Source organism: Bos taurus, chromosome 28 (genome assembly GCF_002263795.3).
Source record: "Bos taurus isolate L1 Dominette 01449 registration number 42190680 breed Hereford chromosome 28, ARS-UCD2.0, whole genome shotgun sequence".
NCBI lineage: Eukaryota > Metazoa > Chordata > Mammalia > Artiodactyla > Bovidae > Bos > Bos taurus.
In genome coordinates, this window is record NC_037355.1 from 8,401,830 (window position 1) to 8,426,666 (window position 24,837).

Consider the following 24,837-nt stretch of genomic DNA (forward strand, 5'->3'; position numbering starts at 1 on the left):
TCATATAATATCCCCCGTATCTTGAAGATGTCTACAAATATCAATTATTGAGATATGTTTTCTTACACACAGAGACATTAGTAAGGAACCTAGATTTTTGTATGTCTATGTCTTTTCTCTTGTCTGGGTTGAAGAATCAAGAGTCTAAACACCAGTAACACTGAAACCCAAGCAAAGTCTTTGTGGTTTCCATCTTGTAAGTTCAAGAGTAACACAACCATGCTTTACTCATCCTTGGAGAGGATTCATTTAATTCCGATTCCCTCTCTGTGTGTTTGCTTTTGAGGTTTCCACATATACTGCTGAACCTGACAAGAACCTGGCAGTGAGAAGACTGTAATGTGATGTATATTCTTTCAGCCCCCCCAGCCAACTCAGTGAGGTTGTCAGTGGAGGAGGAAGGACAGCTTCACCTCCCAGGCAAGGGGCAGAAGACTGGCTGAGAAACAGTCAATATGTTCCATCTTTAACCAAATCACCGCAGAAAGGCCAGCACACAGTATTCCATGTGACTGGTGTCCTCCATGCTGTCACCTTTCTTAGGACATGAAGCTAAAGAGAAAGGCGGGTTAGGGCAGTAATCAGCCTAGAAAAGGAGTAAAAATTCAGGATTTGCCATGCCACTGTCCTTTCTCTCTCCCACCTAATGTTGGTACATGTATCTTTTAAAAAAGACTTCATGTGTAATACTACATTGTTGAAAAAGTCACTTGTCCAAAGCGATATAGGCAAAAATGAACTGAGATACAATGCTGCCAGGTAGCTTAAGACAGTATTATTTAGGTTCTAATGAACTGAAAGAGAATCTGAAAGAGTAGCAGTGAGAACTGCAACCTCTTAAATGTAAAGGGTGTTATTACACCTTTGTTCTTAGTGCTGGAGTCAGACGGAAAGTGAGGTGCATTTTTTAAAGCTGGGTACAGACCTGTCATGTTTGTGTATCCTGCTTGTATGATTTAACTTTCAGTATTTAATCAGGAAGCAAATTCCATTTTCATATCTACAAATAACATTTCTATAAATGCCAAAATAAAGTTTCAAAGGTTCTTTAGAAGTTAAATAATCTTCAACATCTACTCCCCTTGCCCACCACACTCCCACCACCACAAGGGCTCCAATACCTGTTATAAATGCTTATCTAAGCAGACTCATTCTTTATGGTTGTTTAATTTAATAGACTCAAAAATTCAAAAGGAGATTGGAATAACCCTATAGCCAAGGCTCTTAAAATTTACTTTAAAATAGTACTTCTTCACCTTCTATGGTATCAGTTTCTAGTGAACCCCATACACTAGTGAATGATGAATTAAGATCAAAAGGCATTTTTACATTCCTTTTTACAAAGTTAACACTTATATTTAATTGGATGGCAGACATTACCCTGTATACATTTTCTTATTTATGAGGTTGGTATTATTGTTCACATTTTCCAAATCTGCACAAAAGTATAGAGAGGTTGAGGTGACACTGCAGGTCACACAGCAAGCAGCAGAGTCACAGAATGAGGATGTGAACTCAATCCTGGATTCAGAGACTGTGAACTTAAATGCTACACTTCGTTTTGTCCCACGAATTGAGCTTTGTTAAATTTCTAAAACAGGGCATCCCTGGTGGGCCAGTGGTTAGGACTCCATGCCTCCAATGCAGGGGGCAAGGATGTGGCAAAAAAAATAAAATGTATTTAAAATTTCTAGAACAATGGTACCAACTCTATCGTTTATAAAGCTCTAAAGTCCCAAAGAATTAATGAAAAAATCTAGTAAGATGAGAATTAAATGGTATATTTTAGCATGCATATACTTTTAATGTGAATTTTAAATGAGAATAATTGAAAATTTGTGCCAGTATTATAGGCACAGAGTATACTAAGGTTAATGTCCAAATTCTTAATTGCTTTTAATTTGTATTGGAGTATAATTGCTTTACAAGGTTGTGTTAGTTTCTGCTGTACAACAAAATGAACTTAATTGCTTATATTTTTATTTAGCTGTGCTGGGTCTTAGTTGCAGCATATGGGATCTAGTTCCCTGTCCAGGGATCAAACCCAGGCCCACTGCATTGGGAGCGCAGAGTCTTAGCCACTGGACGACCAGGGAAGCTCTTAACTGCTTTTAAAGTTACATTTTAGACCAAATATGAAGCTTAAAAATTATACCTCAGTCTTTAAAACCTTTAAAACTTACATATATACTTCTACAGAGGTATAGTTTACACACAATAAAACACTACAGATTTTTAAAGTACCATCTGATGGAACCATCATGAAAATCAAGGTACAGAGCATTTCTATCACCCAGAAAGTTCCCTGATGTCCTTTAGGCAGTCAATACCCTACTCCCTGGAGGCAACCGTTGTTCTGATTTCTACCACGAGGAGATTAATCTTCCTTGTTCTAGAATTTCAGGTAAATGGAGTGGATTCATACAGGGTGGATCAGGTTTCTTTCAGTCAGCATAAAATATTTCCTCTTTATTGTTGAGTAGTATTCCATTTATTCAATACCTGGAATTGTTAGTCTTTTATTTAGAGTCATTCTCAATGATATAAAGTGGTAACTCACTGTGGCTCTAATGTGCATTTCCCTGATGACTAAAGACATGACTTAGCATATATAAAGATATATATGCTAAGTCATGTCTGCCTCTTTTGCGACCCCATGGACTGTAGCCCGCCAGGCTCCTCTGTCCATGGGATTTCCCAGGCAAGAATACTGGAAGGGGTTGCTATTTCCTTCTCCAGGGGATCTTCCTGACCCAGGGTTCAAACCTGCATCTCTTGCATTGGCAGGTGGATTCTTTATTGCTGAGCCACAGGAAAGCCCTGATGACTAAAGATGCCAGCTTTTTTTCATTTGCTTACTGGACATTCATATATCTTCCCTCCCTGTGTGAATCTTATTCACCTTTGCATCCCCAGAGCCTGGGAAAATAAAACTTCCTGAAAAGGATAGTTTGTTTTTTTTTTTTAATGTAGACTAACAACATTGAAAAATGTACATTAAAGTGTAACAATTCGACTTCTGGGAATTTAAGTCAAAGAAGTAAAGCGGTACATAAAGAAATAATCGGAGGAATATTATTTTTAGTAGAAGAACACTAACAAAATATCCAAGAATACGGGACTAGTTAAATAAATTACCGGATATCCATATTTTGGAATAATAAGTAGCATTAATATTATTATATAAATGGGGGTCTCCCTGGTGCCTCAGTGCTAAAGAATCTGCCTGCCAATGCAGGAGACAAGGGTTTGATCCCTGATCAGGGAAGATCCCACATGCCGCAGAGCAACTAAGCCTGTGCACCACAACTACCGAAGCCTGCATACTCTGGAGCCCGAGCTCTGCAACCAGAGAAGCCACGGCAGTGAGAAGCCTGCACACAGAAACTGGAGAGTAGCCCCCGCTCTCCATGATTAGAGAAAAGCCTGCACAGCAGCGAAGACCCAGCACTGCCATAAATAAATAAATGAAATTCTTTTTTAAAAGATAATATTACAGAAATAAAATCATTATATAAATGAAGTGATATGTGTAGGAAAAAGAAAGTGGTTTGATATTTATCTTTAGATGGTGATATCAAAGTTGATCTTAAAATTTCTTCCTTTTGTAGTCTGTATCTTAGATATTATTCTAACAAGGCACAAATATTGTTTGTACAATAAGGAAAGGGGACGCAATTTAAAAACAGAACATGTATATAGGATGATGTGCAGAAAAGAGTTACACAGCAGGCCTGAACTGCTCTCCTTGGGAAGGTGTGTCTGGAAGGCCTGTCCTTGGCCTTGTCTGGGAACACGCATTTCAGAAGAGTTTCTACCTTTTTTACCTGATAAAAGTGGTTCACTGCACCCAAGCTGGACAATGTGGCATATCTTGAACACCTGGTTTCCTTCCGAGGCCCAGAACTTCTGGACATGAGAGGGTGCCCACATGACCAGTCCTCAATAAAAACCCCGCACGGCAGCCCTAATTCTGTCAGTTTGTTGCTGGAGGAACTGAGTGAGTTCTCTGTGACTCACTGGGATAAGTCTCTTGGAAGCTGGTGCCTGGTGCCCTCCAGCTCTGCCCCAAGTATCTTTTCCCTTTGCTGCTTTTGCTTTGTACCCTTCACCGTAAGTACAACTGTATGCTGAGTTCTTAAGTCCTCATCCAACCTGGGAGTGGTCTTAGGGAATCTCTGACAGACAGTATCTAAGTTATTCTTAAAGAGGTGAAACATAAACCTGAAAAAATCTTGGACAAGTTCCGTGTCTTTGTCAATTATTCTCTTGAACTTGAGTATTATAAAGAAACTGTCTAACTTTTAAATACTCAGGTTCTACCTTATATAAATGCAGAATTTTAAAAGAGTCACTTACAGCAGGATGAAAAACATTGATGGCTTGGACAGAGGCCTTCCCTTTTTGTTTATACCCGAATACCAAGTCAATCCACTGACAGATGTTCTGGGACACATAGTCAGACTCTAGAGCCTGTCGATGGATGAGGATAAAAAGACGGGGATCGTTACGTGCCCAAGGAGGGAGGTTGACGTGATTAACCCGCTCACCGTTCTGACGCACACCAAAATCGAAACCTAAAAGAGAAGATTAATATCAATGTTTATCTCCTCCAAATCATGCTTCCTTTGGCCCACTGAGCGGACCTGAAGAGTTCACAGAAATAGCTATTGTGTGTTATAACCAGGAAAAGGAGCATCCAAAGGATAGTAACACTGCTGCTCACCTGCTGACTTAACGACTCACAGAGCTGCATGGATCAACACTATCTATCCTAACTGAATCTGAAATCTTTCAAATTTATTCGTCCACCTCTTCATATCATATTGAAAAGAAGCAGAAAATCACTGCCTGCTAACTCTAATATTTCACTTATCAAATCTTCAAATGCACCAAGTGTGAAAACATCTCAATTGTAATCTTGATTAAAATAAAGTGAAGGCTTTTATATAAGCATTTCAGAATTATTGGTGTTATTACATAATAAATTTAAGGCTACTTGTGTGGTAAATATTAGCATTCTGCAATTTAAAAAACTCAACAAAGTATATACATTCCAAGAGTGAACTTAGTCTATTTATTTTATGGTAAATCTATAGGTCTGTTTTGATTTCATCTCCACTAAGCATTCCCATAGACACAAAATTATACTTAACATATTAAGAGGGATGTTCTGTGATGTAAATAAGGTGTTATCTAATTGTCTCATTAGACTGCTAGTGTAAACAAAAATCTCAGAAGTGTTTCTTTAAAAAAATTATCCTGGAGGAGTAGGAGGGAGCCTAGAGAGGGAAGGGATATATGTATGTATACATAAAACTGATTCATGTTGTACAGCAGACACTAACACAACACTGTAAAGCAATTATATTCCAGTTTAGAAAACTAAATAAAAAATTTTTAAAAATTATCCTAAACGAAATGTTACATTTGAACAGAAATTTTTTGCGCTATTTTTTATGGAAAGAAAATCTGATCATCATAACAGAACACAAATTTAAAAGAGCCTCTAAAAAGCTGATTATGCTCCATATGAAAGTAAGTTGCTGTCTGACTGCTTTTTGATCTTGTGAAAACAACTGGAAGGATCTTCACTAATTTTGGAAGTACCTGGAAATGACATGATATGATAGGAAATATAAACCAAGGGCTTATATAAAATTAACAAGGGGTGAGGGTCACCTCAAAAAGCCCAGCAGTCATCTGATAGCTGCAGGGTGACAGTGTCAAAATGGACTGGCTGAGCACCTCCAGACTCTGTGTGGCAGCTTCAAGGGAGGCAGCAGAGATTCACTGATTGAACTGATTGAACAGTAGTGATGAGGCATATAAGGGTTGAGCAGGAGAGGGTGAGCAGCAGGGGGCTCGATGAACTCAAATCATTTCTAACTTTCTGGAGCTCTGGACACATCAGAGGGGTAGACACTTCACCCAGAGCGGGTACCTGGAGGTACAATGAAAGGCCTACAGGAACGCTCATAGGAAATGGCAGGATGTATGCTATGGCAAGTTATCTTCTCCAAAAATGGCTATAACAACACTCGTTGCTGTGCATGCTTTTCTAGAATCTCACTACTCCCCTATTAAGTGGCAAAGTCTATGCTCCTTCCTTTTGAATGTGGGCAGGCCCTTGTGACTACCTCCCAAGCAGAATGCACTCGAAGGCCATGCTGTGGCCTCCAAGCTAGGCTGGAAAAGGCCATGCAGCCTCTGCTCATCTCTCTTGGGCCACTCGTGTTAGGAGCCCGGAGTTGCCAACTAGGATGTTGGAGGCTGCATGCTGCAAGAAGTCCACAATAGTCCATGTGGAGAAACCACGCGGAAAACTACAGACACTAAAGAAGGAGCAGCCCGCCAGCCTCATGCTGCTCTGTTTCCCTGGATGTTCCTGCTGCAGCCAATCTGAATGTAACCGCACAAGAGACCCTGAGCCAAAACCACAAAAGCCACCTGGCTGAGCTGTTCCTGAATTTCTGACCTGCAAAAACTGTCATGGGTGATACATTTAATGTTTTGAGTCACTAAGTACGGGCGTTATTTGTTATACAGCTATAGATAATGGGACAGAGAAGGCAATGGCACCCTACTCCAGTACTCTTGCCTGGAAAATCCAATGGATGGAGGAGCCTGGTGGGCTGCAGTCCATGGGGTCGCCAAGAGTCGGACACGACTGAGCGACTTCACTTTCACTTCTCACTTTCATGCATCGGAGAAGGAAATGGCAACCCACTCCAGTGTTCTTGCCTGGAGAATCCCAGGGACGGCGGAGCCTGGTGGGCTGCCGTCTATGGGGTTGCAAAGAGTCGGACACGACTGAAGTGACTTAGCAGCAGCAGCAGCATATATAATGGTAACATACATATAAGAAACCATGGACAGGGAGACAAGCAGCAGACTAACTGAGGCAGGAACCACAAGGCAGGTACCCCAAATTGAAGGTGTTGATATTTCACTGAGGCATTCCTTACTTGGGCAACACTATGAAACATGCTCCAAGTAATTAGCAGCACAGATTTATTAGTGATTATCTAAATAATTTCAGAGAAGCTAGTTAATACAGTAAAAAATTCTAAAGTAATTGGCCAACATGTTAACTTCTCTAAAGATATAATTCTCAATTTCACATATTCCTAAAAGTCACATAAAAATATGAAATTAAGTAGTGAAAGAAAAGACACCTTGTAAAGGATTAACTGATCTTACATTAAAGAGCAGGTATGATTAGCTGAGACTGTTGGTCACTGGCATCACAGAATATCTGATTTTATTTTCTAGTGTCACTTTTCATTATTCAATAACTCTAGTCAGAGTGTTTTACTTCTAACTTGGTCATTACTCATAAAATCATTGACATCTGGTTAATTTAGATTGTTCTTTAATAAATTCATGACTTTTAAAAGTAATCAGCATATTACAACTTTTATAATCAGAGAAAATAATAAAGCAATTTCTGTAACAAAATTAAAATACACATGTTTACAAATGCTTTAATAGTTAATATTTAAAATCCTCAAGCTCATTTGGAAATAAAATTATATACCTAGTAAGTAAAGGCATTTCTCTTATTTGGGGTCTCAAATTTTAGAACTTACAAAAGCTATTTTTATTTTTGGAAAATTATAAAGTAAGTACAAACTCTAAGAAATTTAAATTATAAATGATTTATTGCTGTACCTTCACGGTTAACTAAAAATTCTGGAAGATAGAAAAACTCTGGGATAAGTTCTTTCACATCAGTCATGGACTCAAAAGATGAGAGGCGCCAAGTTGTATTCGTAGAATGAAAAGTTCTGTCTGGAATGTCAAAACTTTGATCTAAAAAGAAATACAAATAACACACTTAAGACACAAAGACTTGATTCCATTTGAAACTTGTTATAATTTACTTTCAATACTTCAAAAATATTAAAATGATTTTATTTGTTCATAATGTAAAAGAGGTTATTTGTGTTCCTGAAAATAAATATTACTCTACATAATTTGAGACTGTATTATTTTTAAACTGTATTATGCTTTCACGTATAACTAGATACATTTATATAACTTGTTTAATTAATATTAAATATCTATATGCCCAAGAAGAATGAAAGTTCCATAAAAGCAGACACCTGGGATATCAACTATACCAAGCACATTCTAGGAACTAGATAATTATTTATTTATTGAATGAATAAATATGGAAGGAAAATTAAAGTTCAAGTAGGTAAAAATAGTTTTTACCCCATCAAGAAGCAGAATTATCGCTTTACCTCTAATCAGTAAAACTATTTTTCTTCTCTCTTTTCTTTTCTCTTTCTGGGGTGACAAGGGCACTGCTTTTTAAATGTTCTAACTCTTAGCTAAATAAATAAAATTCCCTATGAATGAAAATAAACTAATAGTTATTCTTTTAAGCTTTCCTTGTGTAGACTATTAACAATCAAGGACTGACTTTCAATTCTGTCTTTTCTGTCAACAGTTAACAGACTTTCTAGCCTAGAATATGAAATGGTATCTAAACTCCAGCTCTTGAAAACATCAGCAGTGTGGATTCTTCTTAGGCACCATGTGTACCATCTAAAACTCCCCTAACCTGTAGGAATTTGAACATATTTTTTCACCTGGAGACAGAGACTAATTTCAGCATCAAGCAAGGCACAATTTTTTTAAAAATATGCTAAATCTTCCCCAAGCCTGACCTGCTTTGCCAAGCAATGTTTTCTATCACTTTTACTGCCTTCTCCTCTATTCAGCTGAATCAGTTAGAATTGGCTGGGCACTAAATAAAATCTGGGATGAAATGAGGTTTGTAAATTTTTTTGTTTTGGTTTTTTTCCTCAGAAAGTAGGGAGGGCCACTTAAAAAAGTACTAACTCACTCAGGATAAAAAGTTATTAATCTAAATGGAATCCAGGAAAATTAAAGGCAATTCTGTGAGGCTATGGTGGAATCACAATACGTAGAACTGTGGAACAGGAGAAACACACTGAGGCTTCTGTTTGAATTTTTAAATTCTCTGTAGTTTCTTGATTTTTTAAAAAAGTAATACTACAAATCCCTATAATCTAGAACACGTGTGAACTCAAGTGGCAGTTGTTAACTTAGCACTTTTGCTCCCCGGGGGACATTTTTGGTTCTCATGGCTGGTGAGGGATGCCATGGGCATCTAGTAGGTCAAGGCCAGGGATGCCGCTAAATGTCCCAGAGTGCACAGGTCAGTCTCCATTACAGAGAACTATGTAGCTCCGAATGACTACAGTGCCAAAGTGAGAAACCCTGGATTAAAGGAGAAGTCTAGAAATAAATTAAAATGCCATCACAAATCATTTAAAATTAATCAGAAGAATAGAATGGGGACTGAGCTAGTCCCTGTTGTCTTTTTAAAAAATCATTCTTAAATACACAGTGAAGAAAATCTAGCATAATAGTTGATTGAGAGTTTTATATTAATAGATTCTTGGACGACATGAAAAGAAATGAAAGGCAATACCAGTTCTGTTATATACTGCCATTGTCCCAAACCACATCTGAAATAGTTTTTCATTTTTATTATTATTATCCTTTTGGCCGTACCACCTGACTTGCAGATCTTAGCCCGCTGACCAGGGATTGAATCTGTGCCCTCAGCAGTGAAAGTGTGGAGTCCTAACCACTAGGACTGCCAGAGAATTCCTGAAATATCCTTTTTTATTCTGACTGCTACTTTTTAATAACAGCATTCACAAATCAGAACACATCCAGAAAGATGAGCAGAACAGTGACAGGTTTGGAAACCAGAGCAAACATCGCTTAAATAAGTACAAAACTGTCTTACTTATTTCTGCATTCCTTGCAGCAAGCCTTGTATACAGGAGGCTCTTAACTACGGATAATTAGCCTAGGGATAAGCAAGAGTGAGAGGAGGAGGAGGCAGGGTAGTAATATTCAAATACTTGAACAGCTGTCATATGCAACATTTGTTTTGTGTACTGACAAATAGAAGAGGGACAAATACAAGAAAGCCCCTTTCACAGACCAAGTGGTCTACAGAATACAAAATTTATTCCCCCAAGAGGTTGCATGCATATGAGTGTAAATATATAAAGAAGTTCAAGAAGAGTCGAGTAATTGAATGGATAATGATTCCACAAAGGATTCTGTTCCAGGAGGAACAACTACAGGGCTAGTACCACTGACTCACGAGAAACTGACAGGACTTCTCACTAGAAATCAGTGTTCTCATTAGAAACCTACTTGCACACAAAGCAATAAATTCACCGGTTTCAAAGCCATCTTCAGGTGTGTGGGCGGCCACTGAAGATGACTCCCTAGGTGGTTACTATGGTGGAGGTGGCAGTGCAGGTCTCCTAATAGCCACCTACTGATGACAACTTAAAATTCCCCTTTGGGGGCCAAAGATAACAGGTTATCTGAAATCATTCAGTTGAACATTTTAAAAAAGTGAATTCATAACTTTAAAAGGGAGGGTAAAGTTTTTCCTATGTGAATGATATCTTAACTTTTAAAAAGTGAATTGCATTTTTATAAATGTAGAAAAGTTCAATTTGAGGCTGAAATCTGAGACATTATCGAGATGATTTGGCTTACTGCAGGTTTCTCTTAAAAAAAAAATTAAATTTATTGGACTGCACGTGGGATCTTCGATCTTCATTGTGGTATTCAGAATCTTTTAGTTGAGGCATGTGGGATCTAGTTAGTTCCCTGACCAGGAATCGAACCCAGGCCTCCTGCATTAGGAGTGCAGAGTCTTAGCCACTAGACCACCAGGGAAGTCCCAGCAGGTATCTTAAAGAGACTTTTGTTCAGAAAGTAAGCAGAATTCTTTTTCCTATGGTTTGATTAGTTTTAATACATTCTCAGGATGTCAGCAAACTGGTTTTCCCCTGATGACCAATCTGACCTTTGAGGCAGTTAGAAAACCATCCTTACCTTGATAAGCTAAAAACATCTTTGTGAAAGGAGGCATTCTGACCAGGAAGTGAAGCACAGTGCCGCTGTTGGAGTAGTGGGAGCCGTAGTGGTAGGGCTGCACCGGGGGCATAGGGTCGTCTTCCCGGGCTCCTTTGCGGTACTCCTCCTCCAGGTACTGAAGGACACGGGGACCAAATTGGTGATAGTGAGCTCCACGTAGAGCTGGAGAAGCCTCACTCATCTTCTTTGCCATCCTTCTCTACTGCCCCTTAGGTGCCATCCTCCATAGCTTGCCCTCAGCCTTCTGGAGTGTCTGGGGGCCTCCTCCTTGGTGTCCCAGTGAGGGCTGGCCACTCGAGAAGCATTTGGCTCTCTGCACGTTTACCCTCTTAGTCCCTCGTAGAAAACCCACCTGTTCTCAGTGGGTTGGTTCTCAGCCCTCTGGTCCCCACTAATGGCTCATAATGTTTAAACTGATCAACAAATAAGAACTGCCACTTTCACCAGAGATGTCTGCATTTTAAGAGGGCTTCAAAACGTAATGCTGTGTTCTTTAGAGAAATGCTTCTCTCACAGAGGAAGTGCAAGAGAAATGTAAAAACTGTATCGCATTATTGAAATTCTTTAATATAACATTTTATAGCTGTTTTGCAGTAGACTTACACAGAAATAAAAAAGAATTTGGTGATCCTTCAACTACTCTTATCTTCCCATCATAAAGTAAGAAGCTCAACCAAAGTTTTAATATCTGTCACTATTTTCATCTCCCATAGTTTCTGTCTCTAATAAAGTCAGGTGACAGTGAATTTTCTGGAGTCATTTCTTTTTGATTTCCATAAGCACTGCCCCATTTTTAGCTACAGAAGAATCAAGCATTGACAGCTGTAAGATTCCTGGAGGGATCTTTCTGAAATTTTGACATAAGATAACATGGTGAATATGAGAAAACTGCTTCAGCTGCTCCTATCTTCATACTGAGTGAAGAATACAACATATGCCTAATGAGTTTTTTTGAATTTCCAACAGGATTCCATTAACATTAACTTCACGGAAATAGATAATTAACTTCTATTTTAAACTTTAAAATCCAGTATTTTTTGTTAACAAACTTGTGTACAATTTGCTGAGATGAATAACAAGGGGTTATGGTAAACTACAAATATATTGATATTATTATATATAACACTAGGGAATATAAACAGCAGGTCCCTGGACATTTTTGTGATTTTTATAAGGAATATAATTATTTCATACATTTGAACGTAACAATGGATTATGAGCTTCCAATTTATACAATAATAAGTGTATTTATTTTGGGGGGGCAAAGTGTTTTCAGAGAATTAAGACAGAAAACAATATTTAAAATCACATAATGATTTCCAGTTGCCTGTCAGTTGCATACAGAAGTGGGAAACAGAAAAATCAATACTATACATTGAAAATTAGGTAAAATACAAGTCCAATAACCAAAAATCCAGTTTTAACTTATCAAAATACACAAGGAAAAACGGAATCTACCTTGTATGTGTCCACATAACGGTCTTCTTTTTCTTTATACTGCACAGCTATGGGCTTGGAAAGATTTCTATAAAGGAAGGGATGATGGAAAACATTGGAAGTGGGTTAATACTGTCAGAATTAAGTTGCCTCAGATGTGTACAAGTAAATAAGTGATCAACAAGATACTTGGCCCTTGTTTTAGTGCTTACACATGTTGCTTTGCCACTAACAGTCACCATTCACAATTATAATTTCATAAACTGTGAAGACAGGATGTTTCTAAACAGATGCGTATTGGAATTATGAAATTTTGACTTAAAAGTAACCAAGAAGAGTTTCTCCCTCCTCTCCCTGGTTCCTCTACTTCCTCAAATCGTAACTGATGCTGCCCATGGCAGATGATTCCCTGGAAGTTTCTGTCCCCATTTCCTGACCCTACACCCAGTTAGGCAATGAAGAGTGAAGGGCAGTTTGGCCAGGAGTATGATCATAAAAAGATGTTACGTAACTATTAGGTTAGTGAAAATTGAAAAAAACAACACATGCTCACAATGACTATGTTGAGATTTGGAGTGCAAGTATGAAATAAACATTTTATCTAATTCATGCATAGTGAGTGACCTATGTGTATGGTGGAGAGAATGTGGGTAAGCATGTGTATGTCTGTGCTGGTGTTTACACTGTATCAGGGAGGCAGGAAAACTGGGTGAATCCCCACTTTTAAAAGCTACAGAGTCAAGCAGCATGTCTGTGTGGCCCATCAAAGAGCAAGAGAACAAGATCCAACAAAGATGGACATGCTCCTCTGGCTGAGGTGCCCTCTGGTCTGGCACTGGGATGGAGCCACCTGGAGTTTCAACATCTGGTGCCACAACTAGAGAAACATGAAGATTTGCTCACATTTCAGTATGCCAAACCAGGTCTGCTTAGCCAGGGTGGATATATCTATTTTGGAGGAAAATTATTCCATAGGGATATTAAAATTAGCAATTAGAAAACACATTAATTTCATTTTTGAAACTTTCATAATCCTAAAAACTTTGTTAAAAAGTAAAAACAATTTTATATCAATAGAATAGATAAAAAGTCACAACTCAATATAGAAGAAATCATGATCCTGGCATGCAAGTTTTTCTAAAGAGTATAAATAGTTCTTTGTGAACACAAGTAATGTTGTTATGGATGGAAAATCAGAAGTTATTGATGAGGCAAATAGAATAAACCAAAAATCAACCACAATATATCACTACAACATATCTGGAAAGGTATGTTTTCCTCCTTATTTGTGTATGTATATCACTTTAAAATAAAAAGAACCCCCCATAATATATATTTCTACAGTATCATTTTTAACGACTACAATATAGAACAATTTACTCAAACCCAGTGTTGTACATTTAGGTTGATTCTAAATTTCAGTTACTTGCACTGTTACCAGCAATGAACTGGCTCCTGCACTCATGAAGCTCGCTTCCAGGCGTAACCCTTCTGGTCAAGTACATATCCTAAAGTATTTCCTAAGAAAATACTCTACGAAGATATTTCCTAAGAAAAAAGTCCTAGAAGTTAAATTGCTGAAACAGAGTATGCAATTTCTGAAGAGTTCTTTGGTTATATACAGTCAAACTGTCTTTCCGAAAGACTGCATCTCTTTATATCAGTAGTGTATAAATTTAAATGTACATTAGCAGTGTATAAAAATGTCTAAAAGAGAAATAATGTGCCATCTGCTCTTTTTAAATTGACAAATATATTAAACTGAATATGATTTCTTGAAGTTAAAATTAAAATATTCTAATATACTAAGTAGTATATTTGCAGTCAACTTTTTTTTAAAGTAAGAGAATTTTAAACTAAGAGAAGTGTAATTGACATATAACACTATATTGGTTTCAGGTATCCAACATAATGATTCAATATCTCTATATTCAAAATTACAAAATGATCATCACAATAAGTCTAGTAAACATGTGCCACCATATATACTTAAAATTTTTTGTGCTGTTAGAGAACTTTTAAGATTTACTCTCTTGGCATATTATTAACTATAGTCACCGTGCTCTACATCACATCCCCATAACTTGTTTATTTCATAACAAGAAGTTTGTACCATCTGACTCCCTTCACCCATCTTGCCACAACTCCTCCCAACCCCCACCCCTAATGCTTCTGGAAACCTACAATCTGTCCTCTGTATCAGTGAGATTAGCTTTTTGTTTTGTGTGTTTTGTTTTCACTTTTAGAGTTCATATATAAGTGAGATCACACTTCAGTTCAGTTGCTCAGACATATCCAACTCTTTGTGACCCCATGGACCATAGCATGCCAGGCCTCCCTGTCCATCACCAACTCCCGGAGTTTATCCAAACTCATGTCCATTGAGTCGGTGATGCCATCCAACCATTCATCCTCTGTTGTCCCCTTCTCCTCCTGCCTTCAATCTTTCCCAGCATCAGGGTCTTTTCAAATGAGTCAGTTCTTTGCATCAGGTGGCTAAAGGATTGGAATTTCAGCTTCAACATCAGTCCTTCCAATGAATACTTCAGGGATGGACTGGTTGGATCTCCTTACAGTCCAAGGGACTCTCAAGAGTCTTCTCCAATACCACAGTTCAAAAGCATCAATTCTTCAGTGCTCAGCTTTCTTTAGAGTCCAACTCTCCCATCCACACAGGACTACTGGAAAAACCATAGCCTTGACTAGACAGACCTTTGTTGGCAAAGTAATGTCTCTGCTTTTTAATATGCTGTCTAGGTTTGTCATAACTTTTCTTCCAAGGAGTAAGTGTCTTTTAATTTCATGGCTACAGTCACCATCTGCAGTGATTTTGGAGCCCCCCAAAATAAAATCTCTCACTGTTTCCCCATCTATTTGCCAACGAAATGATGGGACCAGATGCCATGATCTTAGTTTTCTGAATGTTGAGCTTTAAGCCAACTTTTTCACTCTCCTCTTTCACTTTCACCAAGAAGCTCTTTAATTCTTTGCTTTCTGCCATAAGGATGGTGTCATCTGCATATCTGAGGTTATTGATATTTCTCCCAGCAATCTTGATTCCAGCATATGCTTCCTCCAGCCCAGTGTTTCTCATGATGTACTCTGCATAGAAGTTAAATAAGCAGAGTGACAATATACAGCCTTGATGTACTCCTTTCCCTATTTGGAACCAGTCTGAAGTTCCATGTCCAGTTCTAACTGTCGCTTCCTGACCTGCATACAAATTTCTCAAGAGGCAGGTCAGGTGGTCTGATATTCCCATCTCTTTCAGAATTTTCCACAGTTTATTGTGATCCACACAGTCAAAGGCTTTGGCATAGTCAATCAAGCAGAAATAGATGCTTTTCTAGAACTCTCTTGCTTTTTTGATAATCCAATGGATGTTGGCAATTTGATCTCTGGTTCCTCTGCCTTTTCTAAAACTAGCTTGAACATCTGGAAGTTCACGATTCATGTACTATTGAAGCTGGCTCGGAGAATTTTGAGCATTACTTTGCTAGTGTGTGAGATGAGTGCAGTTGTGCAGTAGTTTGAGCATTCTTTGGCATTGCCTTTCTTTGGGACTGGAATGAAAACTGACCTTTTCCAGTCCTGTGGCCACTGCTGAGTTTTCCAAATTTGCTGGCATATTGAGTGCAGTACTTTCACAGCATCATCTTTTAGGATTTGAAATAGCTCAATTGGAATTCCATCACCTCCACTAGCTTTGTTCGTAGTGATGCTTTCTAAGGCCCACTTGACTTCACATTCCAGGATGTCTGGCTCTAGGTGAGTAATTATACCATCGTGATTATCTGGGTCGTGAAGATCTTTTTTGTATAGTTCTTCTGTGTATTCTTGCCACCTCTTCTTAATATCTTCTGCTTCTGGTAGGTCCATACCATTTCTGTCCTTTTTGAGTCCATCTTTGCATGAAATGTTCCCTTGGTATCTCTAATTTTCTTGAAGAGATCTCTCCATTCTGTTGTTTTCCTCTATTTCCTTGCACTGATCACTGAGGAAGGCTTTCATATCTCTCCTTGCTATTCTCTGGAACTCTGCATTCAAATGGGTATATCTTTCCTTTTCTCCTTACTTATCTGTATGGTATTTGTCTTTGTCTGACTTTTTCACTTAGCATAATGCCCTCAGGGGCCATTCATGTTGTCACAAGATTTCATTCTTGTTTTTTTTTTTTGTTTTTTATTAACACTAAATAGTATTCTTGTGTGTGTGTGTGTCTGTGTTGCATTTTCTTTATCTGCTCATTCACAGATGAACACTTAGGTTGTCTCTGTATCTTGGCCACTATAAATAATGCTGCAGTGAACATGAGGTGCAGATATTTTTTCGAGTTAGTGTTTTAATTTTCTCTGGATTAAATATCCAGAAGTAGAATGGCTGGAGCATAGGACAGTTTTATTTTTAATATTTGAGGAACCTCCATTATGTTTTTCACAGTGGTTGCACCAGTTTACATTCCCAGGAACAGTTGAGTGCAAAGGGTCTCTTCTCCACGTCCTTGCCAGGAGTTGCTATTTCTTGACTTTTTGATAATAGTCAGATAATGTTATTTAAAACTAAAGAAACAGAATAGTCCCTCATCAACTATGGCTATTTGGTTACTCTAAAATGCAACCGTTTCAGGAAAGGCAGGATAAAAGCTTAATTCTTTTCCTTAGCGGTCAAATCTTAAAAGTAGAGAACTGTTACCCCATCCAACAGCAACCAATGAGTTTAGTTTTGCTTTGTTTTGGGGGCCTTTAAAGAGTATTATTATTAACTTAAGTATTTTCTTTTTACTTAAATGTGTTTCAATCAGTTATGGCCTTTATACTTTTTGATGCTGTGAGAGCATCTTTGGCAGTGAGAGCCACTTCAAGTTGGCTCCTAAGTCCTTTATTTTTCTATAATTATAGTAAAAACAACACACATCACTGAACTTAGCATCTAGCCACCCTCCAGTACCTAGCTCAGTAGTGTTAACTAATTCACACTGTTGTGCAATAGATCTTTAAAGCTTTCTCACTTTGTAAAACTGAAACTCTACACCTACTGAGCAACAACTCCGCAAGTCCCCATCCGCTCTCCTTCCCCACCCCCCAACAAACACCATTTAACTGAGTCTGACTACCCTAAACAACCGACGTAAGTGGAATCACATGGTGTTTGTTATCTTGTGGCTGACTTATTCCATTTAGTACAATATCCCCAAAGTTCTTCCATGTGACAGGACTTCCCTCCTTCATAATGTTAAATAATGTTCCATATTACATATGTACCAAATTTTCCACAACTATTTATCCACAGATAGGCACCTGGGCTGCCTCCACCTCTTGGCTATGTGAATAGAGCTGCAGTGAACATGGGTGTGCAAATATGGCTCCCACTCTTTTGACAAGACTATATTAATTTTCTTGCTCTCTGATACAACAAAATGTCCCAGGCTCATCTTACGTGCTTTCTTCTAATAAACGTACAAGAAATGAGAAAATAGGAAATCACCATTCGGTAACCCCCAGTGAAATCACAGACTCAAGAAATAATCATCAATGAAACAAACAAGTTCAATGGGAGGCTGAACCCACAGATCAGCCTGAGCATCCTTAACAGTGGGATATCACATGCCTCCTGATAGTTCACACCACCACCTCTAGAGAGTTCTTGCTTAAAAAAAAGTTGAACCTGAGGCTAAGCAAGCCTTTAGAAGTAATTTCCAGTCCCTAGGAACAGTGGCTAGAGGAAAAAAGCTAAATGCTAATGTGGAACGGGGGACATTCTACAAGATAAATGACCTTTTTTCCTTAAAAAAAGCCAATGTTAGGAATAAGAAGAAAAATACATACATAAAAATAAGGGCTGTTCTAAGATTTATGTCTTTAGAGACAAAGCAACCAAAGGTGATACTGAGCCTGATTCAAACAAATCAACTATAAAAAGACATCTTTTATATAATCAGGGGACATTTAAAAATAGGCTGGCTATTAGATGATACCATGAAATTAATTGTTTTTATTTTCTTTGATATGATAATGGCACTGAAGTTATGTAACAAAATGTTTTACTTTTTTCTTAAGAGATGTATACTATAGAACATACGAGTGACATAAATGTGTGTGATTTGTCTTAAGAAAAAAAAGATGATGCAAGTTTGGCAAAAATTTTCATAATTATTGAGTTGGGGTGATAACCATATGGGGGTTTATTACACATTCATTCTGTTTTTTGCACGTTTGAAAATTTTCATGAGAAGAACTTTAATGACATAAATTCAGCACACTGACAAAGCCAATAGGTGATGATGTCTTCAGTTACCTGTAGACTGATGGGTCGCTGAGGTCAAGGGTCTCACTAACATAGTCTGCCAGTATGAACGGGAACACTGGATACTGCATGAGATCATTGAAAGATCGGCCGGCGTGTTTGTTTAGGTGAGTCAAATACTCAAAATTAGTAATTTGCCCAGTATACCACAAATGTGTCAGAGCGGTGATATTGCCATATTCCAGAAGATTAGGGAGGTTATTTGTTAGTATACTGTGGTATACATCATTGCGAACCTAGAACAGAAGGAGAAAAAAACAGCCCAGATTTTCAGTCTTGACACTTTCCTCCAAAGAATCCATGATATCATAGGCATGTTACTAATCTCAAGTCCTTAAAGAAAACACTTTTTGCCCAATAACACTGACTGGTGGGGAATTAAGGTTCAACTAGGTCTTCCTCTAAAGGTTGTGCTATATATATTTATTTATTGAAGTACAGTTGATTTACTATATTATATTAGCTTCAGGTGTACAACATAGTGATTCAATATTTTTATAAATTACACTCCATTTAAATGTTATGCAATACTGACTACAGTCCTTGTGCTGTACAGTATATCCTTATGGCTCATTTCCTACATAGTAGTTTGCACTCTGTAACCCCCTCTGCCTGCTCTCCCCCACTCACACCACTAGTTTAGTCCCCTCCTCTTTGAATCTGTCTCTGCTCTGTTGCACTCATTTACTTTTGGCTCTTAACCACTATGTTTTGCAGCTGGAGAAATCAGTAAGAGACTAAGAAGTCTGTTCAGAAAAATCACTTACATACAGACCCTAAAGGAAAAAAATCAATAAAAGAAAATGAAGAGTCTTCATCTACATACATGAAACACGCTGTAGTAGAAAGAGCAGGGTTTTCTGAATTAGACAGACCAGGTTTTTTTTCTTGCTTAAACCCTTTGTGCTGTAGTTCCCATACTGTAATATGGGGACAGTAAGATTTATTTCCTGAGAATGAAATAAAATATCCTACATAAAAACAGGATACCTCATTTTCACTACTGATGGAAAACTAATATATGAACTCTTTTTTAAAAGAGATTCAGAAAAATGCTGTCACAGAAAAAGGGTGTTCTGATTTCTTCTAAAGCAATTAAATGATAATTGGTAATAAATGGAAAAAAATAGAGGAACCAGGCCTTTCTAAAAACAAATCTGAATTACCCCTCTTAAATGTGTATATGCTTCAGGCATAGGAAGATGAGCCAAAGATGTGGATAATTAGGGATGAGAATAAAAGTGAATGAGAAGAATGAGTTTAGTTATGGAACAGGCATAAGACCACAGGGTTTTTAAGAACCTAAACCTGGAGGACTGTTCACAACAATGTGAATATACTTAACACTACTACACTGTATGCATGAAAATGGTTAAGACGGCAACTTCTATGCTATTTTTTTAAAATCAGAATCAAAAATAAAAATGAATCAGTTCAAGGCAAAAATAAAAATCTACCTACAGCCTAAATCTGAAGGTTGCCAGATGCTGAAGCTAAGGTTGGTGGGAGAGAATTTATGACAGTTTGCATACTAAACTCTGCAAGGAAAAGGAAACATGTATTCATTCAACAAACATCGACTGAGCACCTATATACCAGTATGCTCAAGATGCTAGAGCTGTAGCACTTAACAAAACAGTCTTTACATTCTGTTGGGCAGACACTGTTGGAGTCTATGAAGTGCTCTAGAGAAAAGAGAGGAAAGTCAAGGAAACAAAGGGATTCCTGGTACTAGGAGTGAGAAAGGGGTTGCTGTTTTAAATACATAATCAGGGAAGTCTCTCTGATAAGAGGGCATTTGATCAGGGACCTGAAAAAAGTAAGGGTGTGGGTCATGTAGATTTCTAAGAGGAAAAGCATTCTAGGCGGCATTTTAGGGAGCTCTAAGTGCAGAGGTTTTCAGGCATCAGTGTGACTGCTATAGTCAAGGAAAAGGAAGTCTCCACAGATGGACTAGAGAGAGTGAAGGATAGAACAGTAGAAGATAAGGTCAGAAAGAATAAGGAAGTGCTAAGGTTATTCCTAGAGGAGCTATCCCACGTTGAAGGTCAGGAAGGGCGGCGGTGAGGAGATACCCCTCGTCCAAGGTAAGGAGCAGTGGCTGCGCTGTGCTGGAGCAGCCGTGAAGAGATACCCCACACCCAAGATAAGAGAAACCCAAGTAAGATGGTAGGTGTTGCAAGAGGGCATCAGAGGGCAAACACACTGAAACCATACTCACAGAAAACTAGTCAATCTAATCATAATAGGACCACAGCCTTGTCTAACTCAATGAAACTAAGCCATGCCCATGGGGCAACCCAAGATGGGCGGGTCATTGTGGAGAGATATGACAGAATGTGGTCCACTGGAGAAGGGAATGGCAAACCACTTCACTATTCTTGCCTTGAGAACCCCATGAACAGTATGAAAAGGCAAAATGATAGGATACTGAAAGAGGAACTCCCCAGGTCAGTAGGTGCCCAATATACTACTGGAGATCAGTGGAGAAATAACTCCAGAAAGAATGAAGGGATGGAGCCAAAGCAAAAACAATACCCAGCTGTGGATGTGACTGGTGATAGAAGCAAAGTCCGATGCTGTAAAGAGCAATATTGCATAGGAACCTGGAATGTCACGTCCTTGAATGAAGGCAAATTGGAAGTGGTCAAACAAGAGATGGCAAGAGTGAATGTCGACATTCTAGGAATCAGCGAACTCAAATGGACTGGAATGTGTGAATTTAACTCAGATGAACATTATATCTATTACAGCGGGCAGGAATCCCTCAGAAGAAATGGAGTAGCCATGATGGTCAACAAAAGAGTCCAAAATGCAGTACTTGGATGCAATCTCAAAAACGACAGAATGATCTCTGTTCGTTTCCAAGGCAAACCATTCAATATCACAGTAATCCAAGTCTATGCCCCAACCAGTAATGCTGAAGAAGCTGAAGTTCAACGGTTCTATGAAGACCTATAAGACCTTTTAGAACTAACACCCAAAAAAGATGTCCTTTTCATTATAGGGGACTGGAATGCAAAAGTAGGAAGTCAAGAAACACCTGGAGTAACAGGCAAATTTGGCCTTGGAATACGGAATGAAGCAGGGCAAAGACTACTAGAGTTTTGCCAAGAAAATGCACTGGTCACATAACAAACACCCTCTTCCAAAAACACAAGAGAAGACTCTACACATGGACATCACCAGATGGTCAACACTGAAATCAGATTGATTGTGTTCTTTGCAGCCAAAGATGGAGAAGCTCTATACAGTCAGCAAAAACAAGACCAGAGCTGACTGTGGCTCAGACCTTGAACTCCTTATTGCCAAATTCAGACTTAAATTGAAGAAAGTAGGGAAAACCACTAGACCATTCAGTATGACCATTAGGTATGACCTAAATCAAGTCCCTTATGATTATACAGTGGAAGTGAGAAATAGATTTAAGGGACTAGATCTGATAGAGTGCCTGATGAACTATGGAATGAGGTTCATGACATTGTACAGGAGACAGGGATCAAGACCATCCCCATGGAAAAGAAATGCAAAAAATCAAAATGGCTGTCTGGGGAGGCCTTACAAATAGCTGTGAAAAGAAGAGAAATGAAAAGCAAAGGAGAAAAGGAAAGATATAAGCATCTGAATGCAGAGTTCCAAAGAATAGCAAGAAGAGATAAGAAAGCCTTCTTCAGCGATAATGCAAAGAAATAGAGGAAAACGACAGAATGGGAAAGACTAGAGATCTCTTCAAGAAAATCAGAGATACCAAAGGAATATTTCATGCAAAGATGGGCTTGATAAAGGACAGAAATGGTATGGACCTAACAGAAGCAGAAGATATTAAGAAGAGGTGGCAAGAATACACAGAACTGTACAAAAAAGATCTTCACGACCCAGATAATCACGATGGTGTGATCACTCATCTAGAGCCAGACATCCTGGAATGTGAAGTCAAGTAGGCCTTAGAAAGCATCACTATGAACAAAGCTAGTGGAGGTGATAGAATTCCAGTTGAACTATTCCAAATCCTGAAAGATGATGCTGTGAAAGTGCTGCACTCAATATGCCAGCAAATTTGGAAAACTCAGCAGTGGCCACAGGACTGGAAAAGGTCAGTTTTCATTCCAATCCCAACGAAAGGCAATGCCAAAGAATGCTCAAACTATTGCACAATTGCACTCATCTCACACGCTAGTAAAGTAATGCTCAAAATTCTCCAAGCCAGGCTTCAGCAATATGTGAACCGTGAACTTCCTGATGTTCAAGCTGGGTTTAGAAAAGGCAAAGGAACCAGAGACCAAATTGCCAACATCCGCTGGATCATGGAAAAAGCAAGTTTCAGAAAAACATCGATTTCTGCTTTATTGATTATGCCAAAGCCTTTGACTGTGTGGATCACAATCAACTGTGGAACATTCTGAAAGAGATGGGAATACCAGACCACCTGATCTGCCTCTTGAGAAATTTGTATGCAGGTCAGGAAGCAACAGTTAGAACTGGACAAGGAACAACAGACTGGTTCCAAATAGGGAAAGGAGTACGTCAAGGCTGTATATTGTCACCCTGCTTATTTAACTTCTATGCAGAGTACATCATGAGAAATGCTGGACTGGAAGAAACACAAGCTGGAATCAAGATTGCCGGGAGAAATATCAATAACCTCAGATATGCAGATGACACCACCCTTATGACAGAAAGTGAAGAAGAACTAAAAAGCCTCTTGATGAAAGTGAAAGTGGAGAGTGAAAAAGTTGGCTTAAAGCTCAACATTCAGAAAACGAAGATCATGGCATCTGGTCCCATCACTTCATGGGAAGCAGATGGGGAAACAGTGGAAACAGTGTCAGACTTTATTTTTCTGGGCTCCAAAATCACTGCAGATGGTGACTGCAGCCATGAAATTAAAAGACGCTTACTCCTTGGAAGGAGAGTTATGACCAACCTAGATAGCATATTGAAAAGCAGAGACATTACTTTGCCAACAAAGGTTCGTCTAGTCAAAGCTATGGTTTTTCCTGTGGTCATGTTTGTATGTGAGAGTTGGACTGTGAAGAAGGCTGAGCACAGAAGAATTGATGCTTTTGAACTATAGTGTTGGAGAAGACTCTTGAGAGTCCCTTGGACTGCAAGGAGATCCAACCAGTCCATTCTGAAGGAGATCAGCCCTGGGTGTTCTTTGAAAGGAATGATGCTAAAGCTGAAATTCCAATACTTTGGCCACCTCATGCGAAGAGTTGACTCATTGGAAAAGACTCTGATGCTGGGAGGGATTGGGGGCAGGAGAAGAAGGGGACGACAGAGGATGAGATGGCTGGATGGCATCACTGACTCAATGTACGTGAGTCTGAGTGAACTCCAGGAGTTGGTGATGGACAGGGAGACCTCGTGTGCTGAGATTCACGGGCTAGCAAAGAGTCGGACACGACTGAGCGACTGATCTGATCTGATCTGAAGGTTATTCAACATTGTAAGGTCCTGGCTTTAATGCAATGACAAAGAAAGTGGTCAGAGGGCTCTGAGGAGAGGAATCGCACGATCTGACCCATTTTAACTGCTGTGTTGAGAGCAGTCTGAAAGAAGAGGGAGTGTGGAAGCAGTGAGGCCAGTGAGGAGGCTAGTGCAATGATTTATGCAAGAGCTGACAGTGGCTTAGACCAGGATGGCAGCAGTGGAAACACTCAGATTCTGGGTATAGTTTGAGGGGCGAACCGACTGAATAAGAGCACATGATTAAGAGGAGTCAGAATAAGTGGGATGACAGAATAAGAGGAGTCAAGGATAACCCCAAGGTTTTTGAACTGGCCAAGCAGAAAGGTTGGAGTTGCCATTTATGGAGCTGGGGAAAACTGGAGATTTTAGGGGGAAAATTAGAAGTCAGTTTTGTCCATGTTAAATTTGAGATGCCAATTAGACTTTAATGCAGAAGTCCAGTGAGGAAGGTTTTCCCCACACTTTCTTTACAGAAAGAATAATCAGCTGTGTCAAATGCTGCTGCTAAGTCAAGTAAGATGAAGACTAAGAAACACAACTGTAGGGTTTAGCAACATCCAGGTCACTGGTGATGCTGACCAGAGGTTACAGGTAGGGTGGTGAGGAAAAAATCTGACTGGAGCATCTCAAAAGAGAATCTGAGGAGAGGAACTGGAAGCAGCAAGCATACACAAT

General features: G+C 38.8%; 1 protein-coding gene and 1 non-coding gene across 21 annotated transcripts in view; both read right to left on the reverse strand.

Moving 5' to 3' along the window:
• The window catches only part of LYST (lysosomal trafficking regulator), a 176,254-nt gene that overhangs the window by 23,800 nt on the left and 127,617 nt on the right, over positions 1 to 24,837 (reverse strand). For 17 of the 20 annotated variants that reach the window (XM_059882423.1, XM_059882412.1, XM_059882419.1 and 14 more), the window contains 5 exon segments: positions 18,682 to 18,926; positions 12,409 to 12,475; positions 10,909 to 11,065; positions 7,675 to 7,815; positions 4,360 to 4,577 (listed from right to left, as the gene is read on the reverse strand). In XM_059882423.1, the coding sequence (XP_059738406.1) occupies positions 4,360 to 4,577; positions 7,675 to 7,815; positions 10,909 to 11,065; positions 12,409 to 12,475; positions 18,682 to 18,926 (828 nt within the window). 20 annotated transcript variants of the gene reach the window in all.
• On the reverse strand, positions 10,677 to 10,749 carry TRNAR-CCU (transfer RNA arginine (anticodon CCU)). Its single transcript has one exon. It is a non-coding gene; the product is annotated as a tRNA-Arg (tRNA).